Here is a 16,274-nt window from a genome sequence, read left to right as displayed (position 1 = left end):
TTAAGGTGCAGTATACACTAGTGGTAATGTGTGCACTTGGATTTCTAATGCTTCCTTTATAAAATGATTGATGAGCATGAGGCAGGCAGCAGATTTGGTGAGTTGCTGAACTGTTGTGCCATGGCATTTCCTTTGTTCCCATCCTCACAGCTAATCCCCACACAGGTGAGACCAAAGGACACAATTTGAAAGAATTTTGAACCATGGTGGGAAGCAGGGGTCATTGCATCTACCTCATGCAGGTAGAGCATAGGGGCAGAATATACTAATACAGCTTCTTCATGTATTGAGGTGTAAAATATTTCAATTTCACTTTAAAGTATATCTTCTTAAGGGTACTCCAGCCATATTGAAAACTCTACTGTCGACCACAGGGAAAAAAATGACCCAGTAAACTCTCAACTGCTAAGTCTTTGGAGCATCTAACCTTTTCCTTTTAAAAGCACTTTGGCACTAATTTAATTGATTCCATGCCTGGCCTTTTCATCAGTTCTCTTCTTGCCAGGAAAAATTGGGCTGTTAAAGGCTGCTGCAGTACCATGGGACTTGTGTTCAGTGTTGCAGGTTCTTATTTTAACCTGATGTTATCTGCCAGTCATCACTATTGGTTTGAAAAGCTGTAACCACTGCAGTACTGTCTTTGGGCTGAAAATCTTTTAATGGTTACAGCAGTCAATATAAATGAGAGAGAGTGCACTATGTCTTCGGGTTGTGTTACTAATTATCACTTCACCTTTCAAGAATTTTTTCTGCTGATTAGATTCTTGCTGAATGTTTGCTGCAGCATCTCCAGCCACACTGCATGTGTTCTGGCTAAACTGAAGAGGATAGTGAAGAACATCTTGTTAAGACCTTCAACAACTGTGTTTTGTGCTTTCAGAAGTGTTTGCAAAGGAGCATTTTTATCTGTGTTTTTAAAATTTCTAGAAGAAAACATCTAGGTTTATCTTTGTTGGGTTTTCTTTCTTTTGTTTCTCATTTGCTTACTCTCTCTTGCCAAACTTCCTCTAGTGTCAGATTTTTAAAATGCTTCTATCTTTCCTTGCATTTGCTGTTTGCTGCCAGAGAACAAGCAGGCTTTGTTTTTGAGGGAGTGGGGTGTTGGTGTGGTTGATTACAATATAGCATTAACATGAGTCAAATTAATTTGATAGTAGCAGATTTCTATGAAAAAGCCCCAAACCCTCCTCTTTTCTCATTTTGTGGTCCTAGTGACAAAATATATTACAGAATTCTTCTGTGTGGTTTAAAATATCACATACTTTCCAGTGAGCTATAATTTAAAGAAAACTCATTTAGCAGTTGAATTCTGAAAAGACACAATTGTTTTAACTGGTGGGCTTTTTGAGGGAAGGAGTTACGTTGGTTGCCTTGGTTCTCCCTTAAGACTTGATGTTTTCATTCAAATGCTGTTTCCTGGGTGGTTGTATTAGCAAGTGTCACACTGGATAATGATTCTGTCCTGCATTAGGTAACACTTAAAACATTGTTTGTTTTTGGTCCTAGGTTTTGAGATTCTTTTTTAGAATGTGGTAAGCAGAGATGCTTAAAAATGGATAACAGCTGAGAAAAACGGGATGGTCAAAGATCCTTAATCATATCCACAGAGCGAGCTGTTGAAGATCGTGGTTTTGGGAGTCAAACCTAGAAATATTTGCTTCAAACTCACTTGCAGTCAGCATAAAAAGGTTAACTGGAACTGCTTGCTCAGTTGTAGAGTGGCAGTGAGCCCCCAGTAAAATACAACTGTGGGGAAAAAAGCAGGGTTTAAAGTAGGATATTTCTACTAAAAGTAAGGAAATTGCAATTTCCCATGCAGGTGGGAGGTTAGCTGGAACACTGGAATATGGTGCAGAATTCTGGTTGTTGCTTTTAAAGGAAAGTTACGTAAGTTAGAGTAAATGTATAGGAGTCCTCTAACAGGATTAAAGGGACAGGAAGGGCAGACATAGAAAAGAACTCTAGAAGAGTGTGATTTTTAAAAGCCAGTGCACTGAGATCTGAAGGAGAGGAGGTGTGTTCTCTGCTAATAAACTGGGGTGTAAGCAGCAGGAGTAAGAAAAAAAAAAGAGGAAGGATATTTAGCTCCTAGACAACTAGCACAGAAACAGATGGGTTTTACTTATTGAGATTTTAGTGAACTTAATACCCTGATCATGTTTCCTCTTGTGATTTCTTAAAGAACCAGGAGATTTGTTCAGGTAAGTCAAGCGGAACTTATTAGCATACTGCAAGTAAGTTGTTGTTAGTGAAGCACTAATATGTCAAAATTTCTTGTATTAAGAGATTTCCTAAAGAAATGGAAGTGTAAGTTGGTATCTTTCTGATATTCCTCAATCTGGTTTCTTCTGAGACCACAGAGTTCCTGCGCTGTGTTCCTGGTGGATGGGTGGTTCCTGCTTTGTGAAATTCATTCTTGTAGAGCTGATCATGATGACCAACACTGAAATTAACTCAGTTGGTTGGAACATGGTTCTAAAAACACCAAGGTTGCAGGTTTGGTCTGCTTATGAGCTGTTTACTGGTGTTGGACTTGATGATCCTTGTGTGTCCCTTCCAACTCAGAATATTCTATGATCCTGTGGTAGATGGTTATGGTCTCTGCAGCTACAGTTGCTGAGCACCGATAGCTCATTTTAGCCTCTGAAATTTGGGTAACTGGTACAGGCAAGATGGACTTGCACTCTTGATAACCTTCTTGGCTTCTTTTGAGCATGTTCTTTTTTTAACCTTTTTTATTTTCTCTCATGTGTTACCATGTGTGTGGGTCAGTGTGTGTGTATCCCCATTTTAGCATATTCCTTTCTTTCTCTTGACTTTCCCTCTAATGATCAGGAAGGGGCTGTGGCAAAGGAGGGGAATCCCAGGCCCCAACTTGGGAAGAGTGAAGGATATATGTAATGTAGCTAAGCTAATGTAGAGTTTGACAAAGGAGTGTGTGCAAACAAAGAAATTGGGATTTTTACATCATCTGCTTCCTCAGTGTGGGATGAAGATTGATGTTAAGCTGTACTGTATTTTGTACTGGTCTGCTTGGATGCACATGCATGCATGGAGTTACACAGAGTGTACTGTACTGTATGCTATCAATAAGGCAGCTTTTGTTTTAGTACCAACCTCCGTCGTGCTACAGGCGGAGATGTGGAATGGAGGAACAGAGCACCTGCCCTGGTTGGGGAGTGCATGTGGGATTTTCACTAGGGCTTCCTCCTGTGAGGCCGTCCTGTGACATCGCTGATGGTGGCAGCACTGGTTTGTCCATCAATTTCAGCTCTTCTAAACATTCTCATTTATATTTCCCCCACTGCTGGTCTCTCACTTTTGCTCTCTGCTATGCTTGAGGTATCAGGTATTTCTTGTTGTTGTTAATACTGCTTAAAGGGCTGTGTAAGAGTGCTGTAAACTGAGGAATTTGAGTAAAGGCATGCCTAGGTGCACGCACACAAAATGTCTGTGCATGCTTGGTGCATTCCAGGTATCCATAGGCATCACACATACGAGAGGAATTGTCTCACTGAAAGAGCTTGCAGTTGTATTAGTCTGTTCAGAATACTTGAGTTTGTCCTGAGCATATAATATGGATTCAAGTGCTAGAGAAATTTGGTAGAGAGAAAAGCTGTTTAGGCTGCAGTATTAATTACCTTTAGCTTTCTTCTGTCAGTGTTTTAACTTTGGTGTTAGTTGCAAGACTACTGCAGCAAGAACTTGTGTGTGTCTGTGAAAACAGTGCTGCATGCATGAGCCCATTTAGCTTTGCATGGCAGCTGTCTGGTGCAAAGGGGAAGAAGATTGGAACTGTTGTTTTTACTTTCAATAAGTGCTTGGTCTAATTCACTTGTTAATTTTTTTTTTCATGGAGTGGGTTTTGTTGCTGTAAAGTGGGTGTGTACTTAGTAGACAATCAGAGTTTCTGAAGGACAATCCTAGGAGACCCAAAACATTGTAAATGTCAAGTTGGATTCATTAGAGATGCTGTGGCTGATGCTGCAGCTCCAGGGAAGGCAAAAATTCTGTGAAGCTGAAGGAAGATTTGCTGGAAGGAGGCCTTTCAGGGAACACAAAAATTGCCGACTGTGTGTATAGCAAGCCCCCATCTTTTAATGTTGAGATTATGGCTACTGTGTAACTACCAGTGTGGTACACTTGTAAATCGATCTGTATGGCTTTGCTGCTTAACAACCCCCACAGACCTGTGGCCAAAAGTGATGTTTGTTCATACAACAAACTGTAGCTGTATAACCCAGCTATTTACTTGTCCTCTTGAAACACACAGACCTGTTTAAGGCTTGGTTGGACTCTCACTGCCAGGGTTTTTGAAGGGCCAGGGTGGTAGTGACTTTTGTACTTCATTCAGTCCTAAGCACCTGGTGTGTTCATTTGGTGAAACACATAGGGGAACTGCCTGTTCCAGCATAGCACAGGTGAGTCCTAAAGTGCTGTGTTTCAAAGTTCTGTGGATTATGTGCCTTCTTTGCTTCAAACCATTTCAGAATGCATGGAATATAGGATCCTTTAAAGAGGTGCTTTGTAGCAAAACTTCCTTTTTCCTTTTGCACCTCCATTTTGGCATATTGGTCTGATTTTGATGATTAGGCCATGATTAGAAATAGTTCTTTTATAGTAAAGTCAATTTTAAGTGTTTCCTTCTTTTAAAAGAATATCTCAGAACAACTAAAAATGTTCCTCTGAAACAGCAGCATCTGTCTCTCATCTCACACTATTCCTATTTCTTCTGTGTCTTCCTGATACTTTACCTTAGCATATCCTCACCAAGTAAAAGAAAACCTAGCACTGGGAGTGAGATCCTGACACAGTGACCTCGTTCTGAGCATTACCTTCTTTGTCAGTGGTAGCAGAAGCTGAAGCAGCTCTGCTGGCCCTCGGCTCTTGGAACAGTTTGACATTTTCTGTCTGGCATGGTTTCAGGGCTCACTTTGTTTTAAGCCCAAATGGTGAATGGGATAATGAAAAATAAGCTTTCAAGAACTTGTCCACTGCTTCTAATTTTTTGATTAACAGTTCACAGCAGCACAACTTTGATCTAGTGTACAGCAGAGCTGCTTGTTACATTTAGATCTGCAGCATTCTTCAGGACTGACAAAAGAGAGTAAATCATTCTTTTTAATTAATAGACCCAAAACTGGTAAGTGTAATGAAAAATAGTGAATAGTTAAAGAAAATACTGCTCTGTGTATCTGTATGCCCATGTATGTCTGTGCATTTATGTTTCTGTGTATAGGGGGAGTTGTGCATTACATCAAGAAGATATGTTAAGGGTGATTTTTTTATCTTGACTAGAGGGTTAAAGCTTTAACTTGTCTGTGCTAATGCATGTAAATAGCTTTCTTGTCCACTTAATGAGAAGGCTGGCTTGTTATCCTGTACAATGCAGCTGGGCACTGTTCCAGAAGCATAGGCACTTCATTTCAAAGACAAAGAAGCCAGCGCAGACACAGGGAGAAACCTGGAACATTGCGCTGTGGATTTTTTCAGAGCGATGACTCATTTCAGTTCACAAAGGATTCTGGGCAGGGTAGTGAGAAGTCAGGTTGGCTGATCCATTCCTATGACTTCACTTTGCAGAGAGCCAGGGAGAAGAGGAGTGACACTGCAGAATCCTGAGGCACTGCAGTGGAGAGGTGCTTTGCAAGACTGTGAGTGCCTTCGGAACAGGGGGTGGTATCAGAACGTGATTTCAGCCATTCCATGGAAACAGGGCAAGAGAGAGAGATGTTTTCAAAACACTGTGTGGGAGTTATATTTGTAGTCCCTTTTAGATTCTTCTCCACCTCCTCTGTAATTTCTTAACCATTTATTTCTCATGCTTATATGAGAATTGCATGAAATAGTGTTCCTTTCAGTGGACCTGCATAGATAACTGCATTTTTTTCTTCAGTATGCCCCTATTTCCTGCTTTGAGAGGTGGGTGTTCAGCATATTAATGCTTAAAAGCATGCTTTGTTTTCCTTCTTTCAGGTCCTGTGGCACTGACCTATGCTGCATTCAGCCAGCTTCCACAGTGATATAAAGCCCCAATATGCACATTGTTGTTACATCACTGCTTCTCTGGATACTGTGCTGGAGCATGGAACCAGACCATAGGGGTTCAGGTAAGTCCCCCTTTTTTAACATATTGTGTGCCAGGAATACAGACATGGACATTTATTAAAAATGCATTTGAAAAATATTGTTTGGGGAAACACATTCTAAAGCACACAATATATTAAAAAAACACAGTCCCCCCACACCTCCTTCCCAGGATAAGCAACGCTACAGAAATCTCCTCAACTGAATCCTCTGGGAAAGTTCCGTGCTCCAGCAGAAACTTTTTATGATCATGGTTGTAACACGTGCTGGGATATCACTTTGGATCAGGAGGCAGCTGGCCACAGGACATGAACAAAGAAATGGAAAATTAAATCACAGGAAATACACAGGATGAATGCACGTAAGATGAGTCTGCTGACTGTGGGTAATTTAGCACCTACTTCTGAAAGTTGGTGCCACTTGGTGAAGCTGGAGATCATTATTTTAGCTAGGTCTGAATGATTAAAAAGATCAATTTACACAGTTGAAGTTAATAACTAGTAAGGAACTAGAACTCTGTTTAGGTTTGTTATATTGGTTATGGTAAGTTTGATGTGTTTTCTTCAGGCTGTGTAGATTTGGAGTGGTCACATCCTTGGAAGTGTTCATTACTTATTTTGATAGGTGTGCATTTCAGAGTTGCAGAGGGAACTTGCTTGTTAGTGAATGAATGTATTACTGCATTTGTTGAGCCTTTGTTTAAGCTGCTCTTATACAGGAATAAATGGAAAAATCTTTAATGTATTTTTTTATTGTTGTTTTCTGTCCTCTAATATGTGTATCTGTCCAGTAAACACAACCTGCAGCATTTTTCATAAAATACTCCAGGAAATGTAGCTTAAAAGGAGGATTTAGGCTATGTCTGGAAACCGAACAAGCAACATTTCTTCTAATTTTCTTTGTTTCTGATTTTGTCAGTGAAATGGGATCTTTTCTGTGTTAGCATGCTAGTGCAGATTCAAGGTACTTCACAGTAGTCTGGTTAATACTGAAGAAATCTGCATATTCCTCCTTTTCCCTCCTTTTGTTCAGTCAAATGGGAATGTCTAACTTAAAATGGCAATTCCTTGTTGTGAATTCACATCAGAGTAGGTTTGCTGCATCTACTTACAAAGTATTCTTTAATTAGCATAATTCAGTCAAGCTGGGGTTTGGGGCAAAATGGGATAATTGTGCAACCCAGGCCAGACATGTAACTTCTTCAGCATCTGTCCCATCATTAAGTAAATCTGAAAGTGTACTTTTTCTAGAAGAGACGTTTTACTTTCAGTATTATTGGGGGGAAAAAAAGATAATATTCTAGGCCCTCCTTTGCCCATCACAAGTAGTTTTGTTAGAAAATGACCTTTCTGTAGTTATTCCAAGGATGAAATCATAGACAAGTGTTGATGACAACAGGCTGTTGGCGAGAACATTTTTGTAGGGGATTTCTATTGCAGCCACCACTGTAATCATGAGATGCCATGAAGTTACTGTGCTCTAGCTTGATGTTTTCTGATTAATAATGTAGTTCTGTAAGCAGCAAAAGAAGTGAAGTCAGATTTCCCTTGTCAAGTGTTTTTTGACTGGATTCTGTCCTATGTAGTGGGAGGTTGCTATGCCTGAAGCTCTGTATAGATGTAATGTGTAGCATCTATACAAAGTATACATCTATACAAGTGTAGCAAGCACTTGTTTTAGAATCCCTACGCTTGTCTAGTGAGGCTCAATCTCCAATACAAACACCCAGATTGTGATTGTGCAAGCCTCATTTTCTGTGTAAACCAGGCTAAAAATTGTGTTTAAAGGTTGTCTTGGGCCATAAGAAACAAAAGATTAAAAAGGCATTGAGTGTCTAAAGAAGGGCTTTGACTTCCTGTACTTTACAGGACGCAGTGTGTAAATCAGAGGGTTTCCTCCCTGTTTCAGAGAAATAGGGTGTATAAATTCTAATATAGTATGATTTTGCACTGTAATTTCTTTAATTCATATACAATGGTTGTACTGAATTGGTTCCATTTGTAAGTCAAGAGGTGATTTTTCAAGTAATCTTTATGCAAAGTTCATGAGACAAAGAGTTTGACTTCCAGGTCACTTCTTTCCAGCAGTAGAATCACTAATAAAAAGTCTGTCATTGGTATGTAGTTGATAGTTAATTGCTGATACATGGTACAGAATGTAGTCTGCCTCATTTTCTCTCCAAATGGTGTTACCCAGACTTGCAGAGAACAGACACACTAGATACACTGGCACAGGAAAAGTTCTGGCTGGTATGGGTTCAGGATGTGGGTTCAGCTATGTTAGACCATCAATTTCTCATCTGTATGTTAAGGATAGTTATGGTTCCCAGTTTTTCAGAGTGTTTGAAAACCGCTGAAGAAAAGTGCTGTGTAAGAGCTAAGTGTTTATTTTATGTGCTACATTATCTTTTGTTCTAAGTAATAAAAATAATTTTCCCCCCAGGCCAGCGATACAAATCCCCAAGGCATAAATGAGTACAATTCCCGTTCACTGTTTCTTATGTGCTTCGACATTCTTTAAAATTGAATGTCACTTAATACAATAATTCTAAAAAACTTTTTTTTAAAATTATTTAGAGAAAGGTTTGGAAAGACATTGTAGAAACAGAGCTGAAGCTATATATACATGTATATATCTCATATTTAAACAAAACATGCAGTCAGCTGGTGAAAACTGCTCTCTGAGCTCTAGTTTTCATATAATTGGGAACACAAACATATGAAAGTTGAGGCTAGTAATTTGATTTCAAAAGAAAGCTGCTTGAGACAAACATCAGTCACAGCTAACAAGAGCCATATGCTAGATGTAAGTGATGTGGTCTTCAAAAAAATTAGGAAAAGCGTATTTGCCTTTTTTTTTTAGCAGATCTTTTCCTAAAGAAGTTGTAGTAAACCTTCTGTTCAACAGCCTAACAGTATTTATGTGTGTAATTGATGTTAATGTATTATATTATCTCATAGATGCAAGATATTTGCTGTTACTGTGCATCAAAGAAGTTTGTTGACTTAACTATAACCACAGAGTGTGTGTGATTTCTCAGAGCCATGGGACAGTCAAGATAAAATCTGACAAATTAGAGCTTCCCTGAGTGAGGGGAGTTTGGCTTTCTATCACTAGGTCTGCTCAAAATCTGTGCTAGCCTTTTGAAACAAGAGCTAGTAACTATCTCTAGCAGACAGTTATGAACAAGCTGTGGAGATCATTCTATCTCAACAGAGCTGAAACAAGTTTCCTTGTCATAATGAAGAAGGTTGAGGAGCACTCAGTGGAAAGGAGTAAGGCTTAACTCACGGTATTCCCTTACAAACCAGAAAGGCCCTCACATAAACCAATATTTTTTAAACATCTCTATTTCATTTAAAGCCATTTAAGTTAAAATTTAATGGGCAATTATAGTAATCTTTGTAGTTAATTAAATGGTTGTTAAGCTCCCAAATATTTGCAAGCAGGGTGTGCATTACCCTGGTATACTAACTATAATATGCTGTGCTAGAAATTGTGTTAACATTGAGGAGCCACTACTGAATGTTTCATATTGAGGAATTATGTGACCTATAGTTAGTATTTCAGTGGAAATCCCTGGCTTGTTCCTGGTGACAAGAGCCCTCCTGGCAGGGGGTCAGTGAGTGTTTTCTGCTCACTAACCTAGAAAGCAATTCCTTGCTGAAGGCCTACTTTAAAAGGGAGAATTGTGGGAAGTTACTAAAATCAGGTAAATTTTATTATTTCTTAGCTTGTACTTAGCCAGTTTTAAGTTAACAAGTCCCAACTGGAAGTGATCTCAGAGGTGGATTTCTGCAGGTTCTTGGCAGTCATGGCAGAGGGATGGGCCACTCCTGGACATGAGCAGAGCAACTGGTTTCTGAGTTCTTGTTCAAGCATCCCTCTGTGGGTAACTATAAGGCTGCAGAGCAAAGCTTCAGGTATAGAACTCCTTGAGTCCCTTTCCCACTTCAGGAGGCTGGTTATGGTATTATGGCCTCTTCTCTACATCCTGAGTATCATGGTGGTTAGCTGTGAATGGATCATTCCCATGTCAGGGAAAGGAAGAAGTCTTCCTCTTGCTGTCTTGTCCTGGCACCTGTGTAGGTGGCAGTGAGGGTGCATGGCTGGGAACAGGCACAGGGATACTCCTGCCAGGCTGCTTAGGTTTGAGAAATTGCCAGGTCTTTGATGATACAGATAGAACAATTAAGGAGTTGCTGCCCTTTGCCTGGATGCCCTTAAAGCTGCTCTATCCCAGGCAAAACCAGGACACCAGAGAGCCCATTTCAGTGCCCTGTGAACTTGATAAGATTATCAGCTGTGGCCACTATATGCCAATCTGTCTGACATTGCACTGAACTTAATTTAGTAGTTCTCCCAAGGATACCCATGACATAATCTTTGTGTCAAAGACAGTAGTTTCTTATATTATTTAGCTAAATCTACATAATTCTTACCTTAATTCTGATGCTTCTTAGACATGAAACTAATCATTAAAGAAACTGATGTTCTGTACAAAGTGTATGATGACTGGTGATCAAAGTTGGTAAACTTACGTGTCTGGCTGATTACAAAGATTTGTCTATGAAGGAGTTTAAACTGACAGCAGAGATAATTATTAGTAAATAGCAATATAATAACTGTGATGTTCTTTATCCATACTAAAATGATGAGGAAACAAATGGTGTTGCTCCCATGTCATGTGGAAGCATATCTCTCATGTTTCCCTGTAAATTGTGTGTCATCTTCTTTGCTGTTCTCTGTAATGCATGGGGCAGGAACTTTTAGGTGTATTTGAGTAAAAAAATGTCCAGAGAATGTTATATTTTAAGGTCATAATTCTGTGGTCAGATAAGAATGAGTCGGATCTTGGGCTTCACTGTGTTGAAGGGGGAGGAATGCTGCTGTGCTGGGAAGGGAGTGCAGCATTGATCTGGTCAGGCCTGATTAAGCAAAAGCAATCAGGAGATAGCATAGCACAAATGTGTTGTTTTAAATCATTCTTGTGCCTTGGATAATGTGTATCACTGCTGTAAAGCAGATTGTAGAACTTGTGATTGAAAAATGTTGCTCATAAGTCTCACTGAGACAGCTATGCAGTTTACTACTCTCACCAATTTTTTCCCACCAAAGTGCTGAGTATAATGCTAGAGTGAATGCATTTTGATAATCAATTTCGGAAGCTGCTGCTCTTGCTTAGTAGACATAATAGGAATATAGAATTAATGGGGCAAATATTAGATCTTCTGAACTGAGAATGAAAATTTGAATTTTAATTAATTTCTAGTAATTTGATTCATGGCGTGATCACAAGGTGTTGCTCTGTGACAGCAGAAATAAGATGATTTTTGTGACATTTCAAAGCCATTTAGGTAGAACTTAATCCCTGGCTATTTACTGACCTGTGGGCAGAATAGGATTCATAATTAAGTGCCCTTTGTTCTGTCTGTTACTCTTTATTACTCCTTTTTCACTGGCAAGGAAAATATTTTAGCCTGTTGCTTTCCTTTCTTTGACATCATTGGGGAGCTGTTACCACTTCAGGAAGATTTACAGAGCAGAATCAAAGATTTATGTACTTGGATAAAACATGTTAAAATGGCCTTGTATATGTGTAGTCATGCCAGTATTATCAAATTGTAATTTCTCCCATAACTTTAAGATCTTTTAATGATTTTTTAAAACTGTAGGTTAATGAATAGTTTGTAAGACAACATGAGAAAAGTTACCATAAAACTTCTCTTCTAAAAAATGTATCGTTTGTACAACTATATATTGGCATGTAGATCCAGGAGAGGTTTATTCAGAGTATCAGTCTTAAGGTGTTTTGATGCTTTTGGGCCTCTAAAGAGTTCTGTGCTTTATCAGCTGAGTTAAAATGTTATTCATTAAATTAGCAACATTTTTTTTATCTTTGTTACTATTAATAAAAAATACTATATCAAATGGGAATGGTGGGTGATCTATACTTTGAAAGGGGAGTGAAATTTCCCCTTTTATGTCCAGAGAAATACATGCAACTGTTTTGTTTGTGCTGTTACCTAGTAGGATGTTAACAGGAGATTTTGCAACCATGAGTGTTAATTTATTGGCATTTTTCTGAGTCTGTCAGTTGTACCCTTTGAGAAACTATGTCTGCATAGTGTACATTTCTCTTTTTTCAAATTTCTCTGTGTCTTAAGTTTTGAAATAAGGTGATGGTTCTCCATTGTAAGGGTTTTATCCCCAGCTCAGTACAAAAACTAGAGATCTCTGAATTTTCACCAGCTGTATCTCTACCTCTTTGTCCTATGAGCAGATTTTTGAACAAAATGCTTCATTGCACATCTTTTGTCTTTTTACAGGTGATGTATCACCCATCAGCATGTCTCCCATCACTCAGTCACAGTTTATTCCACTTGGGGAAATCCTTTGCCTGGCCATCTCAGCAATGAACTCTGCCCGGAAACAAGTCACACAAGAAGCACTAATGGAGCACCTAACCACCTGCTTCCCAGGTAACCAGTCATTCATGAATCATCAGTCAGATGAGCACATGGCTGTAAAAAGGCAGTTAAAGAATCCTCAGTACCTTCTGCATGGCAATATTGACTAATCCGACATTCTAACCAAAAGTAAAAGGGACAATAGGGTTCTAATCTTGGAACTTGTTCTTTATCCTTAAACATATAGAGAATTGAGTTCTCTTTGATAAGATCATTCAAGTGGAATGCATTCTGCAGAGCAAACTCCTGACTTCATATAAGTAATAAAAAATACTTGGTGTACTAAACAACAAAATATTGGCTTGTTTCTTTTTTCAGACAGTATCAGAATAAGCTTGTTTGTGATTTTTTTCTCATAAAATAACCTTTTTTATCATCATAGCTAAAGAAGTGCAGGGCTTCTTTAATAACTATGGAGAACAAAGCATGACGTGATATAGCCAGAGAAACTAATTTCACCTTGTGGCTTTCAAGCTGGTTGTAGTAACTCATAAGGTTGTGTTGGCATCATTCAACCAGTTGAAGTGTCATTGTCCAGCCTCTGAAGAGGTAACCTCATGGAGATCTCTGTAGAGACCTCCCTTCTAAAGACCAGATTTCCCACACAACTGCATGTCTTCCTTCACCTAGAACAGGCTCTCAATGTGTGGTCTGATGCCAGTAGTAGAGTCCAGTAACAATGATATGACTGTTTCAGTGGGAGATCAATTTAAAGTGAAAGGATTGTGTCAGCCTGCTTTCCAAGAGTTCTCAGATCCTTCCTGGACACAGTTCTGACTTTTGCTTCTGCACTGCCCTTGGTTGAAAAACAGCAACAAAAAAAGGCATCTCTCTCCATGACTAAACTAAAAGTTTTGGAGAGCTATAGATACACTTGCTGTGTTCACATACACAAATGTACTGTTCAGAAGGTATTCTTGTCAGCATTTGATATTTATCAAATGGTAAATGGAAATTGCCTCGGATTAGAGGCAAAATACCACAAAAGGGAATCCTATAACAAAGAATGTATTCTTGAACATGCTGCTTCTCTGCTGGCTGTATCTGGAGCAGGTGAATCATGCAAAATGCATCTTGTAGAGAGTTTTTGCATTGAGGCACTAAGGCACTGGGCAGAGGTTTACTGCTCAAGAGAGCAGAACTTCTTCATTTGTGCTTTGTATGATCCTGGGCAAGATGTTTATCTGTTCTGTGTCTGAGTTTACAGTTCTCTAAAGTAGCTGAGAAACTTCTCCATTGTACCTATTTATAGTTACATAAAAGTAGCTAATTAAAAATACCTCAGCAGGAAAACTACTGATGCATCGGTCTCGTCTAGGCAGCCCGACCACAGCCATGTTTTGATGTCTGGAATTTTTTTGCTTACATTTTACAGCAAGAGATACTTAAAGCCTTGCAATTTACATGTCTTTTGCTATAACTGATGCTGAGTTCTGAGAATTTAAAATATAATTCTCAATTGAGTGCTATGTTTGGAATAAACAATTGTCTGACATTTAATTATTGCACTTTGAAAAAAATACTGCAAGCTTATTTTCTAAATACTGGCTTTATCTCCATATTTGTAGTTTTGTTTATCAGGCTGATTTTGAAAATAGTGGTAAAAATTGTAAGGGCTAGAATGTGAAGAAGGCAAAGTTCACTATTGTAATTCTCTGAATTAATTTTGATGATTTTTTCCCAAGTTATCTTTTCTATGTATGCTATGTACTAGAAGAATTTCATAGATTGCAAGTATTTTTTCAATTATTTGATCAATATTTTTATATAACCATTTATGGTGGAAATAATAATTTATTGGTGACATGCCTTGAGTTTCCTGGGAGCATGATTATCAGTTCACTTGGTGTGTTGTGCTATTCTTGTTAGACAGAGCCAAACATGAAAAATTATTCAACTGGCTGGATTATTTTGTAGACGTTGCTCAGACGAAGCCTGAGGCAAGTTAGCACATAGTCTCTTGCTGCCTTTTTTTTTTCCACTAGCCATTAACATGTGAATTTCTCAAGTCTGAGATTAAAAAAAAAAAGAAAAAAAAAGGGGAGAGCCTCACTTCCCAAAATGTAGATAAAGTTATTTGAAGAAAAAAAATTCACCCTTTGTTGACCAATTTTTCCCCTTCACTAGAGAAATGCCTTTTTCTCCCAGCCATGGCATATTTAATATAGCAAGCATACATGTTCTCTCAGTGTATGAGGATTATCCAAAATTTTTCTCCTTTCCAATAAAAAGAAATTCTTGTGCTGACACTTTTCACTTTTCTGCCCAAATCCCTGTAATAAATAATCTGTACCTTTTTGAGCCTTTGTATTCTTTGTGGCTATTGTAAAATAGCCTCTCAGATGTCCTCTCATATTCTGATAGTTTATTTTTCCTAGCTAGGTGCTGATGCTCTGAGGGAGAGAAGAGCATTACCACTGTAGATGTGTCTGTTATTATCACATAACCTCTCTGTATCTCTTCCTGTAGCAGCACTTGTCTGCCTGTGTTGTTTGTGCTTTAATGAACAGATGCTTCACTGCGTTTCATGGTGAAGATAAATTTCCTAAGACCCCAGATGCTATTTTCAAAAGTGCCTAAGAATAATAAACCTTTTTGCTCAGTGCAGGCTCTTACAGTTGCTGTCTAGCCCTCTAGTTTGCTGAGCCATTGTGCAGGCATAAATCTGGGCCATGGCTCTATCTGAAATAAGGTATGCTAATTATTTATAACATCACATAGCAACCACTCCACATCTTTAACTAGTATTTCATGAGCCAATCAGAGTATTTCTTTTATCCCTTGTTAAGCCTTAGCATCAGCTCAGGAGAAAATCATTTTAGCAGATTTAACACCATTTAAGTACTACTTCAGATGTATTTTTCATGAATTTATTTTATTCAAAAAGTTTGTATTGATAATGCACATCTTATTTGTGGTTTTTGTTATTTGTTGGGTTTTTAAAAAAACAAGAGGGCTGCTCCTGCACGTGCTTCCATTATTCTAACTTAGAATTAAACAATAAGATGTTTGTACAGCCCTGCTTTGTAATTTATTGACCATGGTTTAAATCCCATACATTAAATGTAAATCTTTGAAATCCAGTATAAAGAGCTAAGAATGTAACCCCTGTTCTGTGTTTGGCAACCAGACCCTCTTATCTGTATGAACCTGGACAAAGACAACATCAAACCTTAGTCTGTGCTGCCTTTAATAAGGATATTTGTCTCCTTTTTTTTTTGTTTCCTCACCAGTTCTGTCCACATATATGTTTAAATAATTTTAAGACCTTCAAAATTTCAGTGTAGAAAATACTTGTGTATTGGCCTAGGTTACTTTTGAAGCAAGCAGTTTTCTGAAAGCTGGCAAATTCCTCTGACAATCACCTTTATAACTTCACTCTTTAAATATATGAATTATATGTGTAGCACTTAAAAGAAGTGTCTTACATTAACTGAGTTCACTCTAGGTCAGTGTTCTTTGTGAGCAGCAAACAAGACATAATCTTCTGTCTGGAAGCTCAGTGGATGGCATAGTAGACTCTCTTGAGATACAGAAAATGTACATGTCTGATGATTCAGTGTCCAGACAGTTTCTGCTTTTGAATTATTAAACCACTACATAATCTTAAATAACACCACTGCTGTCATGCAATATTTTATGGGCTGGAATCTGTAAGTCACTGGGGTTTTTTCCCTTGTTCCTATTTAATGGAGGAAGGGAGACCATAAGGAGACC

The 16,274-nt window shown here is 38.4% G+C and overlaps 1 protein-coding gene across 10 annotated transcripts in view; it reads left to right on the top strand.

Moving 5' to 3' along the window:
* Positions 1–16,274, top strand: part of STOX2 (storkhead box 2) — a 142,674-nt gene that overhangs the window by 110,587 nt on the left and 15,813 nt on the right. For 8 of the 10 annotated variants that reach the window (XM_054291601.1, XM_054291623.1, XM_054291644.1 and 5 more), the window contains one exon: positions 12,417–12,569. In XM_054291601.1, coding sequence (XP_054147576.1) covers positions 12,417–12,569 — 153 coding nt within the window. Of the gene's footprint in view, positions 1–2,151; positions 2,202–6,054; positions 6,111–12,416; positions 12,570–16,274 lie in introns of those variants that run through there. The other 2 variants (XM_054291658.1, XM_054291636.1) reach the window with 2 other exon arrangements.

Source organism: Melozone crissalis, unplaced genomic scaffold (genome assembly GCF_028551555.1).
Source record: "Melozone crissalis strain CALT ecotype California unplaced genomic scaffold, PUWL_Pcris_2 ptg000006l_1, whole genome shotgun sequence".
NCBI lineage: Eukaryota > Metazoa > Chordata > Aves > Passeriformes > Passerellidae > Melozone > Melozone crissalis.
The sequence above is the reverse complement of the archived record's forward strand: the minus strand, read 5'-3'. Positions and strand labels throughout refer to the sequence as shown.